Raw genomic sequence first — 20,266 nt, forward strand, 5'->3', positions numbered from 1 at the left:
GAAAGGGAACGTGGTCACGAGCAGAAGGAGCAGCCAGGGAAACCTCCTGCAGAGCAGCAGGAATCGGGTGCAAACCCCAAAGCTTTGTGCTTTCCTCCAGTGAAAAAAAAAATGGCCAAATCCTGCTCTGCACCAGCATCCCCAGCCCTCTCGCAGCTCAGATGACCACATCTGTCATGCTCTGAGCTGCTTTAGGAGAGGTTTTGCCTACTCCTTGCTGGGTTTTTTGTGGGCATAAATAACCCCATTCTTCTGGCAACACTGCAGCAAGGGGGAATACCAGCTTCTCAACGTCTACTGAGATACTGCCTAGACTTCTAGGATGAACCTGAGGACACAAAACAGAAGCAACCTGATTTTACCTGCAGGACAAGCCATCAGGAGGCCCCAGGTCTCGGGTTCATGTTGTGGGAAGGAAGAACTGAAGGCCGCTCCTCTGGATCACCAGATTGCTGCCAGAAATTGGCCAATTCTCTGTCATCTGCTGTAGAGCCCAGAGTATAAACTCTTGGGCATCTACTGCATGGTGGCCTTTGACTACAGGTCTGGCCAGGATGTCCTGGGCGGCTCTTCCCAGCCAGAGCTCCCAGCAGCCACTGAGCTGCCGTAAAACTGTCCTGACTGAACTGCCTGGTGCTTCCCAGCTTTGGAGCTGTGACCGCAGGGGCAGAAGAAGTCAAAACGGTCAAACAAAGGTCAGTGAAAACCTTGCAGCTACCTCTTCTCATGTAGATCCTGACCAGCTTTAACCACTCTATTTCCAAAACCACTTTAACTCCAATGTAAAGTTGTGAGACTGATAAAAGGGAGAAGCACAAGGAAGAGAGGAAGATGGTCTAAAGACTCACCCAGGGCCTCCTGTGATGCCTCATCCCTGCACATCTCTTCCACAAACAACCCAATCCTTGCAGCTGGAAACTTAACTCCATGTTTTGAGTCTTTGCAGGACCCTTTCCAGTTCCCTTTGCAGGAACCTTGGTTCCTCCTAGTGCTCGTCTGGCCTTCACCAGCTGAACCCTGCTGGCTTGTCCCACCACCCAGAGCCAAATTCTCCTCCTTCAAAAGCACTTTTGTTGTACTTGCTTTGGCTGTCGCAACCTCAGGGCCAAATTCTCATTTCCTTTCTCAGATCCTTACATACACAACTAAGGAATTTATCAAGTCAAAGAAAACTAATCTAAGAAAGTTGCTTTTAAAATGAAGTAAGTCAATGTCAACAACTCTTGCTCTTCCCTCCCTGTCGATCCGTGCAATTAACTGCAGCCCCCTCCAGCTCCAGCTTCTCCACAGCTCTCGCCTTCTCCATTTCGGGCAGTGTGAAAGCCAGGTCCTGCAGGAACAGCTCTTTGTTTATGTTCAGTCACTGCAACTCCTTGAATTACTTGAGCTTTAACATGACATCCTGGAGCTGGGGCTCCAGCCCTGCCTTTATCCCGTCCCGTGGGAAGGGCACACCCGGCAACCCGCAGGTTCCCGCAGCGCCAGGGGGTTTCTTTTGCAACTTAAACACAGATGAGGGATGATATATTTTTATTTTTTTTTTAAAGAGGGGACAAATCCCACAGCTCACAGCCCAGTGTCTGTCTGCACAGGGCTGCTGCACTGAGCTCTGCTGCTCTCCTGCTTCCCAGGTCCCATTTACCTCACCCTGTCAGCACAAGGAAAACAACTTCGGGTGTTGGCGACTGACAAGTCTTTCTGCTCAATTACAGACTAAATCGTATGGACATCCAAAAATACTAGAACTACCAACATGTCCTTCCTGGGACTGCAGCAATAAGGAACAAAGCCAACTGTGAGATGTCAGAGGGTTACTGAGAGCAGCTTGCTAACTTGAGTGAAACTGCAGGGATCACTGTAACTTCTTTTTTCCATTTTCAGTGCAAGGGAGAGGCCATCCTTTCTCACTCCTTTTTATCCTGCTGTCCCCTCAGGGGTGTGAGCCTCTCCTGGCCAGCAGGGCTGCAAGCCACTGACACCAGAGTGTTCAAAGCCTGTAGGAAACACTACACTGGGTGCTTCAATACCCAAGTCCTGGCAGAAAGAGGTATTTAACATAAAGTACTAAACCAGAATAAAATGTCAGGGATGCTTAACAGAGGTCTCAACAGACAGGCCAGTGTGACTGGGTGGAAAGCCCTCCTGCTCTGCTCTCACCCCAGAACAGGGGCAGGGCAGGGCCAAGGCACTGAGCTTGAGCCCTGCAAGGGAGACACACTCACCATGCCAGCATGCTTTCTGATTACAAACAGGCCTCAAATTTCTCACACTTCTGACACGAGCACTCACTTGCCATTCAAGCATTTCTGCTGTCAGACACACAATCAATCAGCCAGCTCATCCCCACTGCCAGGCCACTGCCTTCCAGGTGCTGCCAAGGTGCAAGCTGGCACTGGTGCCTGTGGGTGCCAGCCAGAGCTTCCTCCTCGCCCTTCTTGTGCTCCAGGGGAAGTGGATTTGGTGAATAATCATGCATATGCACGCTGAGGAACCAAAAGTGGTGCAGACTACTGCTATATTTATCAGCAGATAAGGCCAGACAGCAGCTGCAGTGAGTCTCTCCCACACTTCCCTGTCTGTGGCTCGGAGGATGTTGGCACAGGGACAGAACAGGCAGCTTGGTGGTGCAGAAGCTGCTGCTTTGCTGCAGAGGAACAGCACACGCCACCAAAAGGCCACTTCCCTCTTACCTTCTCCGTGGGACAAGGCCTTTCCTGCAGAGAAATGAATGGAACGGACGCTAAAAATGAAACGCACATGATGTAGCTTGGAATACTCGAGAGCTGCTTCGTGGTGACTGCAGGACAAGGACCAGAGGGCAGATACATCCCTGCCTGAGACTGCAGGACCAGACCCAGTGAACCCTGAAACCGAGACTGGCTGATGCTGAGCAGCACTCACCATGAAGTCTATGTTGTTGTCTTCGTTTCGGAAGTGCTCCATCAGCTTCTCGAAGCGCTGCTTCTCCCCACACACCTGCAAAAGGAAGGCAAACCACAGCTTGAAAGAGAGAGCACTGAAAACATTCAAAAAGCACCTCATCTGGCTCACTCAAAACCTCTCCATCCAGGCTTCCTCCCCATGTGAAAAATATTCTTCTTCATGACAAATCTAGCTGAATAATCGTATGGGAGCACCTGCACCTCCAGCCTAAGGGGCCAGGTACAATTATAACATACTTCTTTGCATCTCTTTTTGCCCTAAAAGTTTCATCACAGCCACTGGTGGTACAGACAGATGCAACAGGGCTGTGCCAGGCTCTGCCACAGGAAGACTCGGCCACTCTCCCACTGCTTTCCACTGGAGTAGAATGTAATTAGGAGGAAGACCAAATTACAGGGAGGAAAAAACAGAAAATTATCACCGGCTAAAGGAGGAGTGAAATACATCAGCATAACCATCAGCTGGTCAGAATTACAGAGCTGGAACACAGGGCTGCTGGCAGGAAACACAAGCAACTTGAGGGAGAAACAGGATTAAAGATGAAGCAGGTCTCAGGATATTGTTTAAATCTGACTACTTCTCACTAGCTTCTCTGGCTCAGTCCTACTCTTCTCAGCACAGAAGCGCTTCAGAGCGATCCACAACAAAATCACACAGCACTGAACAAGCTGGACAGGGAAAGGGAGCAGAGGAGAGGCTTGGGAGGTGCACCCATCTCCCTGTCCTCTCTCCCTGTGACATTGTTCAGGGTAGTTTTCTGGCCCCACATGAACAGACTACACCAAACACAGAGGCCACAGGGGCAGGAGCCAGTGCTGGATTTTGGCATCAATGTGAGCAGTGAATTCAGGAGGAGCACAGACATGTTCTTCTGGGCAAAGCCTAAGTGGCTGGGTGGGCACATCTGTGCACAAACAGTGTTAAATGCTGTTCCCAGCTTCCCCCTCTTCAAAGACTGTTTGCAGAGGGACAGAAGAAGCTCTGAAAGAACCTGTTCTGCTCTTAAGGGCCCTGAAAAGCAGAGCCCAGTTATCTGGAGGACTGAAACTTCTCTTCACAAAAGCCTGGGTGAGCCAAAGAGGCTCCTTCCCTCCTTAACCAGATTTTACCCAAGTGTCCAAAAGCGCTGAGTGCCACTGGCCAGGAGCAGGGGGGCAGGAGTGGGACCTCCAACCCAGGCTGTCCTGTTAGGGTCCACCAGCTTCCAAGCAGCAGCACAGCCCTCCAAGACATCCACTGCTGTCCCCCGTGGCTGCCAGCTCATGGCACAGCAAGGATGGGAAATTAGCCAAGGAACAGTTACTAAGGATTGGTGGGAGCACTGGCTACTTTTTCTTTAAAAACTAACCTCTCTGGCCAGGTTCTCTGTGTGTATTTCTATGCCTGTGTACCCCACAAGGAGACCCAACTTGGGTTTCTAGACACCCCCCCAAAAAAGTTATAGAATCATAGAAGAATCATAGATTAAAGATCATCAGGTTCCAACCCCCCTGCCATGGGCAGGGACACCTCCCACCAGCCCAGGCTGCTCCAAGCCCCATCCAACCTGCCCTTCAACACTGCCAGGGATGGGGCAGTCACAGCTTCTCTGGGCAACCTGTTCCAGTGCCTTCTTACCCTCATGGTGAAGAACTTCTTCCTGATGTCTAATCTAAATCTAGAATCATAGAATCATTCAAGTTGGAAGGGACCTTAAGGATCATCAAGTTCCAACCCCCCTGCCATGAGCAAGGAACCACCAGACCACGTTGCACAAAATCTTGTCCAACCTGGCCTTAAAAACCTCCAGGGATGGGGCATCAACAACCTCCCTGGGCAACCCATTGCAGTTCCTCACCACCCTTAGAGTGAAGAATTTCTTCCTAACATCTAACCTAAATCTCCCCTCTCTCAGTTTAAATCCATCACCCAGTTCTTCACAAAGTATGCATTATTATTACTATTCCCAGATCAGCTTCCTCCTGCTGTGTCTGTTTTGCAGCATGTACCTCCACAAAGATTAAGGCACCCAGCAGACCTCACTGAAGTCACACAGAGTTTGGTGGGACCTAAACTGAGCTATCAGGAGATCTGTGAGTACTGGCTGGGTGGGTGACCTCTCACCATGCTTTCTGCTGTCTGTTGTGGCTGAATAAAATGTCCTTGTGGTGTGTGTGACACATCTTCTGCCATTCTGAACCAAAATTAGTTAGTATTTGGGTTACCATTTGGATTTTTGTGGTCAGTACCTGACGTCAATGGGAATTCTGCCACTGGATCTATGTGAGAGAAGGGGGACACTGGTTATGATGAACTATGTGATAACAACACAATCAATATTCATGGCCACAATCCCACAGGTTGCAACTAATGGGCCTGGTGCGGGCTCAGCATTCCCCACTGGCACAGCTTCAGGCAGGCAGGGATGTTCAGTGTTTCCAGTTGAACCCCACAGACTTCCAGGGCAGAATAAAGACACCTGAACACCAAAGCATAGACCCTTGTGAAAAACAGATGACACTTGTTGGTCAAGCAATTTATCATGACCTTAAACTCAAAGGGCTTGGCTCTCCTTACAGCCTGTGCCATGGAAGTGGTCTGGAAGCATTAAATGCTTTTAGATGGGCTGCTCCATCAGGCTCACAGAACACACATCATTAAAGTCTAAGCTAGACTGAAACAGAGCTGAGACAGACCCACCCTTGGACGGAGCAAAGTCTCCTTCATACTGCCTGGTGGTGCAAGGGGCGAGGCAGACCTGGCCTCTCTGCTTAGCAGAGTTGGGGTCCCTGGGACACAGAAAGGACAGATGGTTTTGGAGAGCCACTGCCATTCAGCATCAGGCTGGAAATATGCACTCTCACGGGGGCTGTTCTCCAGGAGCAACCCTCAGACAGCCTCCCTGCGGCGTCAGGAAGCACCTTGCTGGGAGATGAAAGCCCAAGCACTGCACACACGCTGCTGGTGGTTAGAGCAGCTCCAACAAACTGTCAGCCCCTGCCCCAGCCTCCCAGCACGTCTGCTTTGCAGAGGGTGGCTGAAGAGCTGGCGTCACTGCTGAAGAGCCTTGGGCTCTGCAAAGCCACCCAAATGGCCAAACTGAAACCCAAAATGGCCAGGATCACCCTTGGGAAAAGAGGGAGACCATCCCGAGCACTTTGGCATGACTGCCCTGGTTTCCCAAGCGTGCACTGAAGAGCAGGGGGGTGAGCATTGGAAAGGTGGGGTGTCCCTCCTAGGGCACATCCACTTCCGTGCAGGAGCAACATGTCCTTCAGGAGGAAAAGAGACAGAACACTGAGAAGAGGCCAGCCTCCATCAGGAAAAGCCCAGGAGAAAACCAGAATCTGGCTGAGTTTCAGGAACCTGCTGGCACCGCAAGGATCAAAGGCAGCAGCTGCCTGCTGATATAACTTGATTTTGGAGGCTTTCACTGGGCCTGATCCAACCCCTGCTCAAAGCAAACCCAAGGAACCCTCTCCTTCACTTGCACCACAGGCTGCTCAGATGCACTCATCCCTACCTTATTATCCCAAGCCATTTTTTTCCTGCCATAGGAAACAGGATGGTACTTAAGTTCAACCAACTGCAAACTCCTCCAGAGCTCTCCACACGCTCCCCTCCCCACAGAACAGTTAAGAGTCAACATAACAAAAGGGAAAAACAGGTTCATCTACAACCCTGAGCTCCAAAACCATCGTGTCTCTCTTGTACCCACTTCAGAAAAAAATGGAGCCGATCGGAACAAACTCATGTATTGTGGAAACAACCACAACAATGGTGCACAGGACCACTCCACAATAAAAGCCAGAGGGATTGATTTCTGGGAAATCTAACGCAAACTATCCCACATGGATGAGAAGAATTGACATAAACAACTACAAGCCCTTAATGGCTGACTAATTAAATTAGGGAGCAACCCGAAGTGAGAGAGGATTGCCAGCCCTGGGACACAAGCACCCGGGCTGGGTGGGATACAGCAGCTGACAGCAAGAGGAAAAGCAACAACAACCTGTGGCTTTTGGTGGCTGCTGGTGAGTGTTTCACACTATCATCAGATGAGTCAGTGCTGGGAACATGTGCCCTGCAAGAGACAGAGAGCTGACTTTCATGGAATGATATAATTTATCCTGGAAGATTAAAGAGAGTGAAACTGGAGATGAAGCCTACAGCCTGAAGATTGGCCAGCATCCAAGACGAATGCTGAAATCAAATCCCACCACATAAAACCATATGTTGCCATTTATATTTGAATAAATTTCCAAGGTCTCTCATTTGAAAGCATGGCTGGGACTAAGAAAGGCTGATCTTTCTTTTATTAGCATTATTCTGTGCAAGAAGCAAGATTAAACGGGTTACCACAGCTATAAAAAACCTCTGACTCTACTTAGGCTGTGAAAAAAAAAAAACCTTTTTAGGTTTCATTAAGCCCACGCCATTCTAGAAGAACAATGTGGCTTTATGGAAAACCACCCACCACGGGTCCTTTCTCTGGCAAGGCTTTGGGTGCTAACCAAGTAAACCCGTTGTGGATCTGTTACAAAGATACAACATAATCCTGTAAGGAAGCAAAAGGATCCATTCTGAAAAATTCAGTGATTATTATATCCATATCCACCTGGCAATGCTCTCAGGTCACACAGTTCACCTCCAGACCACCCAAGAACAAAGTTCAACTCGTGTTGCTCCTGCCCATGTGCCAGAAGATGCTCCAGGAAGGCATCCTGGGCAGACAGCAACAGGCAACAAGGATGTCTTGGAAAAACTAAGGATGTTTTCATCAGGCAGAAAGTGAAAATCCAGGCTGATGGAAGCCCATCCGTCGTCCTCCCACCTCAGACAGTTATTTACCAACAGGGAGCACCACCTCATTTTGTTGGAGGATGGAGCTCATCACCAGACCTCGCCACAAGCAGACAGAGTCTGCTCCAGATGGAGATGGCAGTGAACACAGGAGACATTTCAAGCTCCAGAGCTGCAGCTCGTTGGCCAGCAGTACAGAACACCACCAGAGCCAGCTGCCAGACCACTATCTCCTACCACTATCTCCTGCACCCCTGGAGGAGTGATGCTCCCACTCCTGGGACACAGCGCCCTGTGCAGACACAGCAGCTGCCTCCTGCCACCAGGAGAGATGTCAGCACAGGGGGGAGAGAGCAGGACAGCTCTGAGCTAGTGACATGGAGTCCTAGAGAAGACACTGCTAACCTCACCAACTCACAAAATGCCCCTTGTGCCAGGCAGGAGGCAACACCTGGAGCTCCCAAACACCTACAGGAAATAAAATCTTTGTGGCTGTTTTTCCATTCAAGGTGAAAATGGTGGTCAGGGCAGGGAAAACAATCCTCTGCAGGGCCAAATTTAACATACCTAAACCTTAGCAAAAGGACATTTTCTGGCCATGCAAATGTTAAAATGAGCATCTCCCCTGTATGTGTTGTTTTCAGCTGCCCCCTCCTCCTTTTGGTTCCTTCTTGAGTCCTGGAAGAGTGAGCAGCGGTCGCACCACTTCACAGCCAACACGCCCTGTGCAGATGAACGCAGCCCAGAGGGGTGTGCTGGTAGGCACAGCCTGATGCATATGCAACCCAAAAATTCATGGGACCCTTTGTGAACCTCTTCTCCTTTGTCCAGCAGCACAATGCTGGCTTTCTCTCCCCCACAGCAGCCCACTGTGACCAGCAGCTCCCACCGCCGGCAAGCAGCACGCCACAGGGACACTTTGTTTGGACTGATGGTGCTGAAGAACAAAACATCAGTTTTCCCATAAGTTACTGGTTAAGTAAACAGTTATTTAATACTTAATAGGTTAAAACACCTGCCAGCAGGGTTAAGGCACTCTCAAAACACTGCTGAAGTGCAAAAGACAACCAGTGGATTCACATTTTCCAGCACTTGCAAACAGTTTCTTCTAGCACTGAGTTATTATAGTGGCCCGTAAGAATCACGCAGAGCTGCTGTTTTCAGTGCCACCCATTCATTATTCAAACAGGGGAATCTGACTCTGAATTAAGCCTCGTGAAATTTGAGGGCTGAACAATCTTGTCTCACTCCAGCCAATGAAACTGATGTTAAATGACAACAGGAGGGAGCACAGACACGCCAGACCCTGCTCCTCTGCCCTGCCCTGGTCTCCATCGAGTTATGCTGAAGTTCAGATACTGCCCAAAAAATCTTCTGATTATCTGAATTCCCAGTTATTTTCTGGCATTCCTTCTTGTCTTGGAGCAAAGCAAGGTGGTTTCTTGAAAGGTATGGGTCATCTTAGGAAAGGCACCTTCATTCTGTTTTTATTTTTTAAATCCTAAAATTATTTCCCAGAGGGAGAAGCACACAAGCACACACCCACCTTAGTGAAGGCAATTATTCTGGTATGTGCTGGTATAATAAGCAATTTAACTGCTTGGCTGGATGAGAGCCAAAGTCAGGAATTGTTCCCTGCAGAGAGTCAGGATTGTTTCTGGCTGGCTTTCTGTCGCACTACAGATCCCAGGCAATTCTTTTGTCTCCTTGGTTTGTATCTGTTTTAAAAACACTATTGAGCTTACTTAAAAAAAAAAAAAAAAAAAGAGTGTTTGGATCCTCTGTTTTTTTCCCAGAAATATTCAGCTGTTATTAAAGTAAATTCTCCTATGTTTAAAATAGAGATTAATGAAAAGCTGCCTAAGGATCTAAGATTTTGCTCCCCAAAATGTTAGTGCAGAGTGCTGTGAAGTATACTCCAAACCTGTCACTTTCAGATCTTCACTCAAGCTGAGGAAATGGGTATTTGCAAAAAAACCCCACCATTTCCTTGTAACTGTTTTCATTATGCAATCCCATTAGTGCTGGTGGGCTGTGACTTTTTTCAGCCTATCTGTGACCTTACTGAAGTTACTCCCTTACTGGCTACTTTGCTTTCAGTAAATTAAAACCATGTAAACCAAACAGTTAGCTAGAAACACCACAAATATTTTTCATTTAGAAGCAGGGCCATAAATGAATTAGAGAACAGCCCTCTGCACTCGTAGCCTCAACAAGCTGTAATTCTGTCAAACTGGAGCTTTTCTATTAATTCTGTTGCTGGGTGTTCTCACCAGATTTCCTTGGTTCACCTGCCCACATGATTCCTGTGCCTTATCTTGGAGGAATCCTCACTGGGTTTGGTGATGCCCTGATAGCCTGTGACCAAAGGTGCAGTCTCTGAGCTGGGGAAGGGCTTTATTTGGGTGGTGGTACCATGGGGTGGGGGGGGGGGGGTGTCTCACCACCTGCCTCCCAGGGACATCCCATGATGCCACCCAAGCCCTGTGTGCAATTAGGCTAATTCAGGTATTTCTGGGAATAAATTATGTACTAAAGAATTTCCTCCTAATGTCCAACCTAAACCTCCCCTCTTCCAGTTTTGATCCATTACCCCTTGTCCTCTCACTATAAGTCCTTGCCCAAAGCCCCTCCCCAGCTTTCCTGGAGCCCCTTCAGGCACTGGAAGGTGCTCTCAGGTCTCCCTGGAGCCTTCTCTTATCCAGGCTGAACACCCCAACTCTCCCAGCCTGGCTCCAGAGCAGAGCTGCTGCAGCCCTCCCATCATCTTCACAGCCCTTCTCTGGACTCAGTCCAAAAGGTCCATGTATGCCAGTGGGTTTACCTGTGGCCCAGCAACTCCCAACTGTTTCCCAAAGCCACACTCACAACAAGGAATTTGTGCAGCTGGAACATTCTCCTTACAATTCTGGATTAACTCCGTACAACACAGACAAGGATTTCCCTGTAACTGCTTCCTGCCCTTTGGCAAAATTCAAACATCAATGTATCCAACAGCTCTGCCACTCACTGGCCTCCAACACGGGGCTCTCGTGTTCCCTGCCACCAGTAACTTTGCATAAACCACCTCCCTCTCCTTCCATCCATCCCAGCCTTCCCTCTCCCGGTCTCCATTCCCCACCAGTAGCAACAGTTCTGGATTTTCTCTTTGCAGCCCGAGGGCCCTGCAAAGGGAAACAACCTGTGCACAGGACTCAACTCTTTCAGGTGAGGTAAGTGGAGAAGAGTAATTTTCAAGACACAGTTTAACCAAACAAACCATCCTTCACTTGAACATCCTGAGCCCAGCCAGAAAAAGGTTGGCCTGGAAAGTCATTTTCAAATGGAAAGTCATTTTCTAAAAGAATTCTTGACGAGATTCAGATCAACTGTGGTTTTCCAGACCCTGAGAAGCAAATTCTGCTCTCATTTACATCAGAGCAAAGCTCAAAACCTAATGAAATATTTGATGCTCACCCTGATGTAAATGAGAGTGGAATTTGGTCCGAAACATCCTGTTTTCCCTACTGACTTTATTACAGGGTGAGTGTTAGGCAGGAGTTCAGCTTTCCTTTTGAAGTTATTTTATGGCAAGCAGATAGAGTGGCAGAGATCTAGTCTGACGAGTCTAATCTGCCCTAAATATGCAGAGAGTGCCTGATGAAAGAACCCCAGAGGAGCTGTGGCAGCCCTGCAATGCATACTTACAGAACCCACACCAATATGATTAAGTTTACAGTAATTTAAATTTGGAAGTGTACTGCTAGAAACCTAACCCTGTGTACTCCACATGCCAGCAACTCCGAGATTGTTAATGTACCATTGAGGGAGTTCTAACCATGAAGATTTGGAGCCATCACTGAAAATTCACCCAGGAGGAAACTGGCAACCAACAGCACAGAGCAAGAGATAAGCAGCATAATCAGAGAAAGAGAGGGACAGCCAAATGCAGAACTGAGAAAGGTAAAAGCCCCTCCTTGCACACCCCCTTCACTCCACTGTAACAAACAACTTGATCAAACACAAGGAGGAACGGAAGGAATAAATCATGGCAGACAAACCCAACGTGTTATGTTGGAATTTCTGAATGCTAGCAGAGAGAAGAGAGATGATGGAGCACTTGGAAGACAACTAAAAGAGTAAAACCTCAACTAAAAACGCCAGGAAGGTTAAGAAAACAAACAGGTTCTTGTCCAGCCTTCCCTGTGTCAAGCAAAGGGCCTGGTTAAGGAGCCTCCCAGACCATTCCCACCAGGAGCATTTTGGCTGTAGTCATTTGCCCAGCTCCCCAGTAATCCCTCACACTGTCCTCCCTGATGAGTCCTCTTTCTTCTATAATGGGGGAGTAATAAACCAGAAGAATTTAAGCCTGGAATAAAGACAGTGCCTTCTCCTATTTAAAACACTTCTCTCACTTTACCTAATTGTTCTTCAGAACAACCTCATCTGCATTTGCTTCCATGATTCCTTCATTTCACCAAGGTGCAAATAAAGACACAGATACCAGGAACTTGCCTGAGGCCACAGATGAATAAATGAAAGAACCAACCTACAATTCCCAGTTCCAGTCCTGTGCCTGCACTAAAGGACTACAGACCTTTCCCCTGCTGGAAGCAGAAGGTCTCATTTCCATTTCCTGGCCATCCCTTCCACCGGTGAAACCAGAAGCAAGGCTTTCTCCATGGTCACACCATGCTTCCAACTCGACTTCCACTTCCCAGCCAGGGGAGCCTGGCCAGCAGTGCCATTCCCATCACCTCTATCCTTAGGTAGCTTGACATACACAGCACAGATCACACCTAGGACAGGCCTGGTCTTGCCAAGCTGAGCTTTCTACAACAGGCCCACACTGGAGATTATTTCAGACCTTTGGCTCTGGCTCTGTATAATGATGAGCACCTCAGAAACACAGTTACTTCTCTATGACATGCAAATATTTGCAGTGGATGTAAAGCAGAGATTGGTATCTCCCCACCAGAAATAATTCCCCAAACACAAAAAGTAAAAACATTAACAACTTGGCTTGTTGATCATCTGCATCAACCCACTTACAGCAACAGGAGCATTAAGGAAAAACAGGCTGCATGTTTATACATAGTCCAGTTGGGACTCATCAAGTCTAACAATTTTTGAGCTGGAAAGTCTAGATTCATTTTTCCTTTGCTAACAAATCCACACACATATTCAATATTCAAAATAAACTAGAACAGCAGCTTCCTAGGACGCGACTCCCCTACTATTGCTTCCGAACCTTCATAAAATGTTCCCAAATCCCATTATCCACCACATGCAAACGTGTGATACACCTGAACGTGCTCACCTATGGAAGACACTGCTTTGCCCCACTGGAGCCAAGTGGAACCCCTGTATTCATTTCAGCAGTCACATGTTCCATCATGGAGACTGGATTTTGAAATTTCATCCCAAATAAAGTTTCCACTGATACTGAAACCAGGAGTTTTGCATTCCAAGGGCTTGTGTAAATGGCTCTGAAAATGGGAGATCTGACACAGCACTCCTGGCTGTTTCAGAGACAGAAGAGCTGGAGTAAAGCTCTCAAGATCTCCATTAGCTGTGTACCTCAGGGACACACAAACATGAACAAAACAATGGTATCGACTCCACTGTCTGCTTCTTTGCAGCTCCAAGTTACTCATGGAAAATCTGCAGTTTATGGAAGATCCTTACTCCGGGCAATATAGCTGGAGGAAGCTCTAGCCAGGGGTAAGAGAACTATCAACACGTGCACCAAACTCCAGTAAAGCAAACAACATACCTCCTTAAAGTTATCAAACGCAGATAAAATGATCTCATGTCCTCCTCTGACCAGGCAAACAGCTGCTAAGAGTTCTAAGACAAGGGCCTTCGTCCTGTGAAGAACAGAAATGGGGGCAGTCAGTGACCACGACCTGCTGAACCTCCTTCTTTCTCCCTGGTTGCAAAAAGGATGTGGAGGCACTGGGAGATGGAGTTTGCATCCCTTGAATTTTAATCCCTTGAGCCTCGTGAACCTGCAGGATGCAGAACACTGAGCATCACCTGACCCAGGGCACCAGGGCTCTCCCAGCATCATGCAGTTTTTCCCCCAATTTTAACACTCCTCAAAACATGCAAAAAAAAAAAAAAATCAAATTCACAAACTGAACTTGTGGAAATTCAAGCAAATCAAAGGCAGCTGCCTCACTCTGTCAAAGGCAGAGCTCATCAGCCTTCAGTAGCATGTCCTCCTGGAGAGCTTCCCTCTCCAGGAACCCAGCGAGGAGGCAGCTTCCCACCAGCCAGACCCTCAGCCACCTCAGCTGACTTCACCACAACACAGCCCCTTTCCTCTGAGCCCAGTTTTTAATGCATGTGCTCATAATTCAAATCTGGGTTTTGCCCGATACAAACCTGCATTATTTCCTATGACAATTGGTATGATTCACAGCCACAAAAAACCAAACAAACAAGAAAAAGGACGTGGTTCACTCCAGCAAACCCCAGATGCCTTAGCATGTCTTTTCCCCTTCTGAATCAGAAATCTGGGCAACTGACTGACAGCAGTGCTAACACAGGCATGTTAATGAGAGGAGACAACAGGTTACTGGAAGAAAAGCATGCAGCAGACCCAGTGGCACTCCAGTATAAATAATCCCCAGTACTTTCTTACAGGGTTCACATAAGGCAAAAGCACCAACCAGACTTTATGGCTCTGAGCAGATAGTAAAATCATGCAGACACATATGAAATTAGTCTCATGCTAAAGCACTGACTCAAACCAGATGTTACAGAAAAAGAAATACCTTTTGGCTTTCAAAGTGTCAAGGTTATCTTTGGAAACCAGATAAAATGTTCACTTTCCTAGGAAATTTTAAATGTATCATTTTCAACTCTTACTCATAAAATTAACTTCTTTCCTTCCACAAGAAGAAAATCCAAGCTCTTTCAGATGGGATCAAGGGGTTCTTCCCCTGGATCTTCAGTGATACCCCCTCCAAGGGTGAGCTATCAGCTGGGGGGAAGGTTGGCAATCTCCAAGTGCAGAGCCCAGGGGGTGCCCAGCTCCCAGTGCCAGCAGAGCCATGTGGGGACACGGAGAGACAGGTCTGTGGTATCTCTTTGGGCACAACCAGGGGAGCAGAGTCCCTGCAGTCACCCACCACCCCAGCAGTGTGCACAGTCTGGGGCTGGGCTCAGCTCTGCAGCAGCACCTGGAGCTGCTGCTTCCCTTCCTGCACATAACCTCAGCCAGCCCCAGGCATCCCAACCTCTCCTTTCTTCAAAAATCATGATGGGGCTAAAGCAAAAAGAAATTTAAGTTTCAAACAGCACTAACATTAAGATTTGTCTTCAGATTATTTTGGCCATATTGGAAAGTTTTTTGTTGTTTGTTTTTTGGGGTTTTTTTGTGTTTTGTTTTTTTTTAAAGAAATCTAAATAACCCATTTCTTTCAAAAATGAAAACTTCAGGCTTTCTCTTGATCACGCCATTTCCAGGACATAAAAAATGATAAAAACCAACACACTTCCCATATCCTTCCCATTTATCCTGTGCCTAGGCTTGCTGACCTAGGGCTAAATGAAAGGAAGGAAGGAAGAACCTGCTTCCACTAGGACAAGGCTCCAAGCAGTGTGCTGTAAGGCCAGTGGAGAGCCAGAGGGAAGGCCAGCTGGACACACACCCACTGTGCTGCTCAGCTTTGCCTCATCCCCTGCTTTTGCCTTGCAAACATCACTAAGTCAGATTTGGTTTTGTTAGACATGCAAGGGGTCCTCAGCTCCAGGTTTTGCTGCAAGTGGCTGCCAGGGTCAGAAGTGTGTGGGGGGAGAGGAGGGGACAGCCTGGCAGCCAGCAGTTCCACTGTGCAGTCACACCCCTGCCGAACAGCAAAGTGACCCAGAGCAAGAACAAAACCCTCTCTCAGAGAAATCCAAACCTCAGGAGCCCTCAGACAAAATCTCGTTAAGAAGATTCTTCAGGAAAACCCCATGCTAAGCTGCTCATTATCAGCAGGGTCCCCTTTGCACTGCAATAGAGCTGGAGTGCTCAAACAGCACATTTTCAGCTGCAGGGCCAGTAGCTCCCGAATCCAGTGGAACTAGCACCTACTTGCACCACAGAATAGATTTCATCTGATTCAGAATGCAGTCTGATTTTTGCTACAGGTTTGTGCAGAAACATACCCTTGAAAATCCCTTGCCATGTCCTCTTTACTTACCTACTTCAACCCCCTAAAAGCAAGTACAGCCTACCTGGGGTTCTTGTTGTTCAAACTTAGTGCAATTTCATTAACGGCGTGGGGGTGCGACATGACCATATTGAATCCATACTGAAAACAGAAGGGGAAAACAGTTTCAGCTTTGGGACTGAAATGATTATCAGTAAAATCCGACAAATTACCTATCTCTGACCAGATCTGGCAGCAGTTTTTCCCAGCGATGGAAGGCAAACAAAGCGTGGAGCTGACCGAGGCAGCCGGCACATCTCCATCTACCTCTGTGCCTCACAGCCCCTCTGCAACTAGCAGTGTCCAAAGTACTTGGTTTGGCCACCTCAGCCAGCCAAAGGGGGTCCAAAAGCTGCTCCTACACCACTGGCAACCCCTCTGCTCTTCATTTCCTCCCTCCAAGCCCTTGTTAATTCCACAAAGAGCAATTTGCAATTCAGCTGTCAAACCCACTCCTCTTCCGGCCTCCATTGCTGCCCCAGAGAGACTGCAGCACACGGGGACTGCACGAGTACTCCTGGCTCTGCCCTTCCAAACTGGAAATAACGGCTTTGGAAAACACTGTGTTGGTTATTAGCACAAGATTGTTCCTTGTATCCTTCCCATCAGAGGTAAGACACCCTGTAAATCCCAGGGAGCTGGTATTCCCCAGGGCAGAGGTCACATTCGCAGCCGTGTTGGAAATAGCTCGTACGACCATACACCTCATGAGAAAGCTGCTCACCACAGCCTTTCTTTGACACACGTTAACTTTTAGCTGTTTTAACAAAAAATCCCAACTCTCTGAAGCTATCTGGGCATGCCATATGATCCCAGCACCCCAGTGAAGACAAAAGAAACTCATGAAAAATTAGCTTTGGTCTCATTTATCTTTTGACTTGCAGCTACTGCAACTGCCTTGTGATACACACGTGACAAGAGCAGAAGTTTGGATTCTCCATCACTGTGTAGCTCTTCTGAGAAATTCTCACACTTCCTAAGTGTTAATACTAAATTCTGAGACAAATGATAACCTCAGTTGTGTAACAGTGTGTCTAGTAAGTTAGTGCAAAGTGAGCTCCTTGCTGCAAACAGGAACCGGACCAATATGCACATGCTCTTATCTCCATGTGCCTTCAGATCTGTGCAGCATCTGCACAGGCACACAAGGACTATATTCCATTGCCCAAGAATGAGTAAGAATTTAACCTTTGTGTCGGTTTTACCTCCACAATTCACCACTAGCCTTCTCCTCTCCCCTCCCAACAACAAAACCCCTGCACAGTCCAGAAGAACAAGAAGGGAAGTACCTGGTAGTTCATTATGGCCCGTAAACACATGATGCAGACATGGACATCATCTTTTTTACTCACTAATCTGGAATTTTTTAGTGTTCTTCGGCTCGGCAAGGTGTTATACCTGCAAACAAAAAGAGCACACATCAATCACAAGGCTGGTTTTAGTTGGTAAGGGTCAAGGAATGGAAACACTCCTCCACGGGGTGAAAATGCAGACCTCTTTCAGCTCTGCTGAGCAGGTGACCAAGGGGCAACAACACATGTGCAAATACAGCAGAAAGAAGGTGGCAGGCTGTTTGCTTTGGCAGTGTAGGAAGCCCTGGATGCACAGCTCCATGCCTGCTGGCCACCACTAGGCACCACAGGCCAGCCCAGAACACAAGGTGCTGGACTCAGCCCTTCCCACCACCACAGCATGACTCCTCCAAAGCCAGGTACCTCCACCTCTCTTGGCATGCAACAGGCAAGGAACAATCCAAACAGAGGTACCCCAGGTGTTCTTCTCCATGCACTTCACTCCACAGGAGCAATGGCACAAGCTTGGAATGCAACACTTGTAGGCATCAGCACATGCATTAATTCCCACTGCATTGCATTGCAGAACGGTGCTTCTCTTCTGTTCTGCAGCTGAGCTTTCTGAAAGCCCTTCAAATTATTTGAGGAAAATACAGCCCTTAGGAACTTCCCTCAGAACAGGGGCACTAATTATTTTAATTGTAACCCTTGAATTCAGTTAAGTAGACAGAATAAACAGAAAGGGGAATCTTTAAATCTGTTGTTTCTATGCCATAATAAGTGGAAACCACGTTTCAGCTCTTCCCGAGATGCTGCTCAGCTTCTTTGAGAAAAACATGTTTCAGGAGCTGAGCACAGGAGACTGGAGCCAAGGAGACAGGCTCCATGTGACATACATGTATGTCCAGATACATATGTGAAACTGAGTAGGCAATGAGAGGATGATGATTATGGTCAAGAAACACTGACAGTGATGCACTAATTGCTGCCCTGGGCTGATGGTGGCCACGGTGCCCTGGTGAGCCCTGGGGATGAGCACACAGCACAGGAGAACAGATTTGGTGTTACCACACTTCACTGCTCTTCTCTGACTTCCTCTCCATATTTTTAGTGCACTGGGGACATTGCCCTGCTTATTTCCAGGGCCAAGTTCCTTGTCTACTCACTCTGTTTAAAAAAGCAGCGTAGCTTTTAAAATCAGTGAGTAATGTAACCCATGATGGCAACAGAAACAGAAAAGATCAACGATAAACACATGAACAAACAATAACAGACTCCTTCATTCTGACTCACTAGCTCACTCTCCAACACTATGACTGTCCTTGCAAATGCTCCCACTTGAAATGCACAAACCAGAAGGAAGCAGGGGGCAGGCTGAAGGGCCTGGGGGTCCCCTGTGCCCCTGCAGCTGCAAAGCCACCCTGCCCACAGCCATGCTCAGGCTTCAGCAGCTCCTTCTCTTTGCTTCCATCTTCCAGAAGCACCAAGATGAAAGAAACCCCAACATTCAAAGCAGAATTCAGTCAAACTGCTTGGGTTTGGGTTTTTTTTCCCCATATATATGAATGCATAAATCAGCTCAGGGCACTCCAGACGGATTTCAGGTTTGCAGGAAACATGACCTAGTTCTGCCTGAGAACAGCAAGTGGTTAAAGCACCAGAGCTGGATTCCGGGGACCAGATCCTGAGGAGGATATTCCTCATCTCCCAAACCTCCCTTCCTGAGAGAGAAGAGGGGCAGTGCATACTTTAACTGGGAGCCCTACAGTACATAGAATAGAATCACAGAATGGTTTGGGTCGGAAGGGACCTTAAAGACCATCCAGTTCCAGCCCCCTGCATGGGCAGGGACACCTCCCACCAGCCCAGGTTGCTCCAAGCCCCATCCAACCTGCCCTTCAACACTGCCAGGGAGGGGGCAAAGAACATCTGCACTGGGAAGTGTGGAAGTGCTGCCAGGAGAACATCTAACCACACCACACCAGGGCACTCCCATGCATTCATTTCACTGAACACGAAAAACATGGCAATAAAAAAGATGTAAAAGTCATTTCCAGTCAAGCAGAGACAGCTCCTACAATGACTTATCTCCGTTTTGAACTACTAAAGGCTGCATACATTATTTACCTTTAAATTTTAAATAAGCAGGGTAATTACATCTTTATCATGCCACTGATAGAGGAAAAAAAAAACTCCTCAGTGCCTGGTGCATCAACTCCTTAAATACCAGAATTACTGCAAACAACTGACAGTTTTGTCAGCTGTAACAAGTGGGAGCAAGTCTTAAAGTAATAAAAAATGTCCAAGAAGTCAGAATTTGGCATTTCCAGCCACTTGGAGAGCAAGGAGAAACAGAACCAGGGACCAAGGACACCCTGCAATACAGCAGGACCCCAGAGCACTTTGGGTTCCTCTCCCTGGGAGCTCAGCCTGGGATCCAGCCACCCAGACAGAGTTTTCCTGGGCTGAAAGATGTTCCCCTCATGGCTCTCCAGGCACCTCATCAAACCCCCGCCCTCCAGAGCAGTGCAGACACCAAAAAGGGAGGTCTGAGGTGATAAACAACACTCACCTCTTCTGAAGAGGTGGAAAAGACCCACAGAAACCCAACAAGGGCTGCAGACGTCCTGCTCAGCACCACCTGCCCTGCAGCCAGGAATACTGCTGGCTGGAAGCCTGGAGGTGTGCACTTGGAGGATTCTCATGCCAATGGCCAGCCAAATGGGCAAAGTCAAGGTTCTACCCTCTTCCCCCACCCCAGGACGACCCTCCCCTCTGGGACACAGCCCCAGCCCACACACTGTGCTCTCTGCCCTGCCTGCAGCTGCACTCCTGCCTCCCCACCCTCCCACGTGTCCCTGCTCGGTGGTGGGCTCCTCACTGAAGCCACCAGTGACATTCAGAGCCTGCAGAGTCTCCACCCCTGGTCATTTATGACCAGGCAGAGAAACAGGTGCAGAATATACAACAGAGAGCTGCAGTGCAGAGAACGTATCTCCAGCACAGATGGGATTCTGCCCTAATTTAGATCTCTTCCCTTCAACAGATGCAAATTTCTTCGCA

At 48.0% G+C, this 20,266-nt stretch overlaps 1 protein-coding gene across 7 annotated transcripts in view; it reads right to left on the reverse strand.

Annotated features, from left to right (window-relative positions):
* FMNL2 (formin like 2) overlaps window positions 1-20,266 on the reverse strand; it is a 133,848-nt gene that overhangs the window by 19,446 nt on the left and 94,136 nt on the right. For all 7 annotated transcript variants that reach the window (XM_051623506.1, XM_051623511.1, XM_051623508.1 and 4 more), the window contains exons 7-10: window positions 17,201-17,309; window positions 15,937-16,013; window positions 13,481-13,574; window positions 2,902-2,976 (exon numbers count right to left, since the gene is read on the reverse strand). In XM_051623506.1, the coding sequence (XP_051479466.1) occupies window positions 2,902-2,976; window positions 13,481-13,574; window positions 15,937-16,013; window positions 17,201-17,309 (355 nt within the window). The remainder of the gene's footprint in view (window positions 1-2,901; window positions 2,977-13,480; window positions 13,575-15,936; window positions 16,014-17,200; window positions 17,310-20,266) is intronic.

This window comes from Apus apus, chromosome 6, assembly GCF_020740795.1.
Source record: "Apus apus isolate bApuApu2 chromosome 6, bApuApu2.pri.cur, whole genome shotgun sequence".
In the NCBI taxonomy this organism is placed as follows: Eukaryota; Metazoa; Chordata; class Aves; order Apodiformes; family Apodidae; genus Apus; species Apus apus.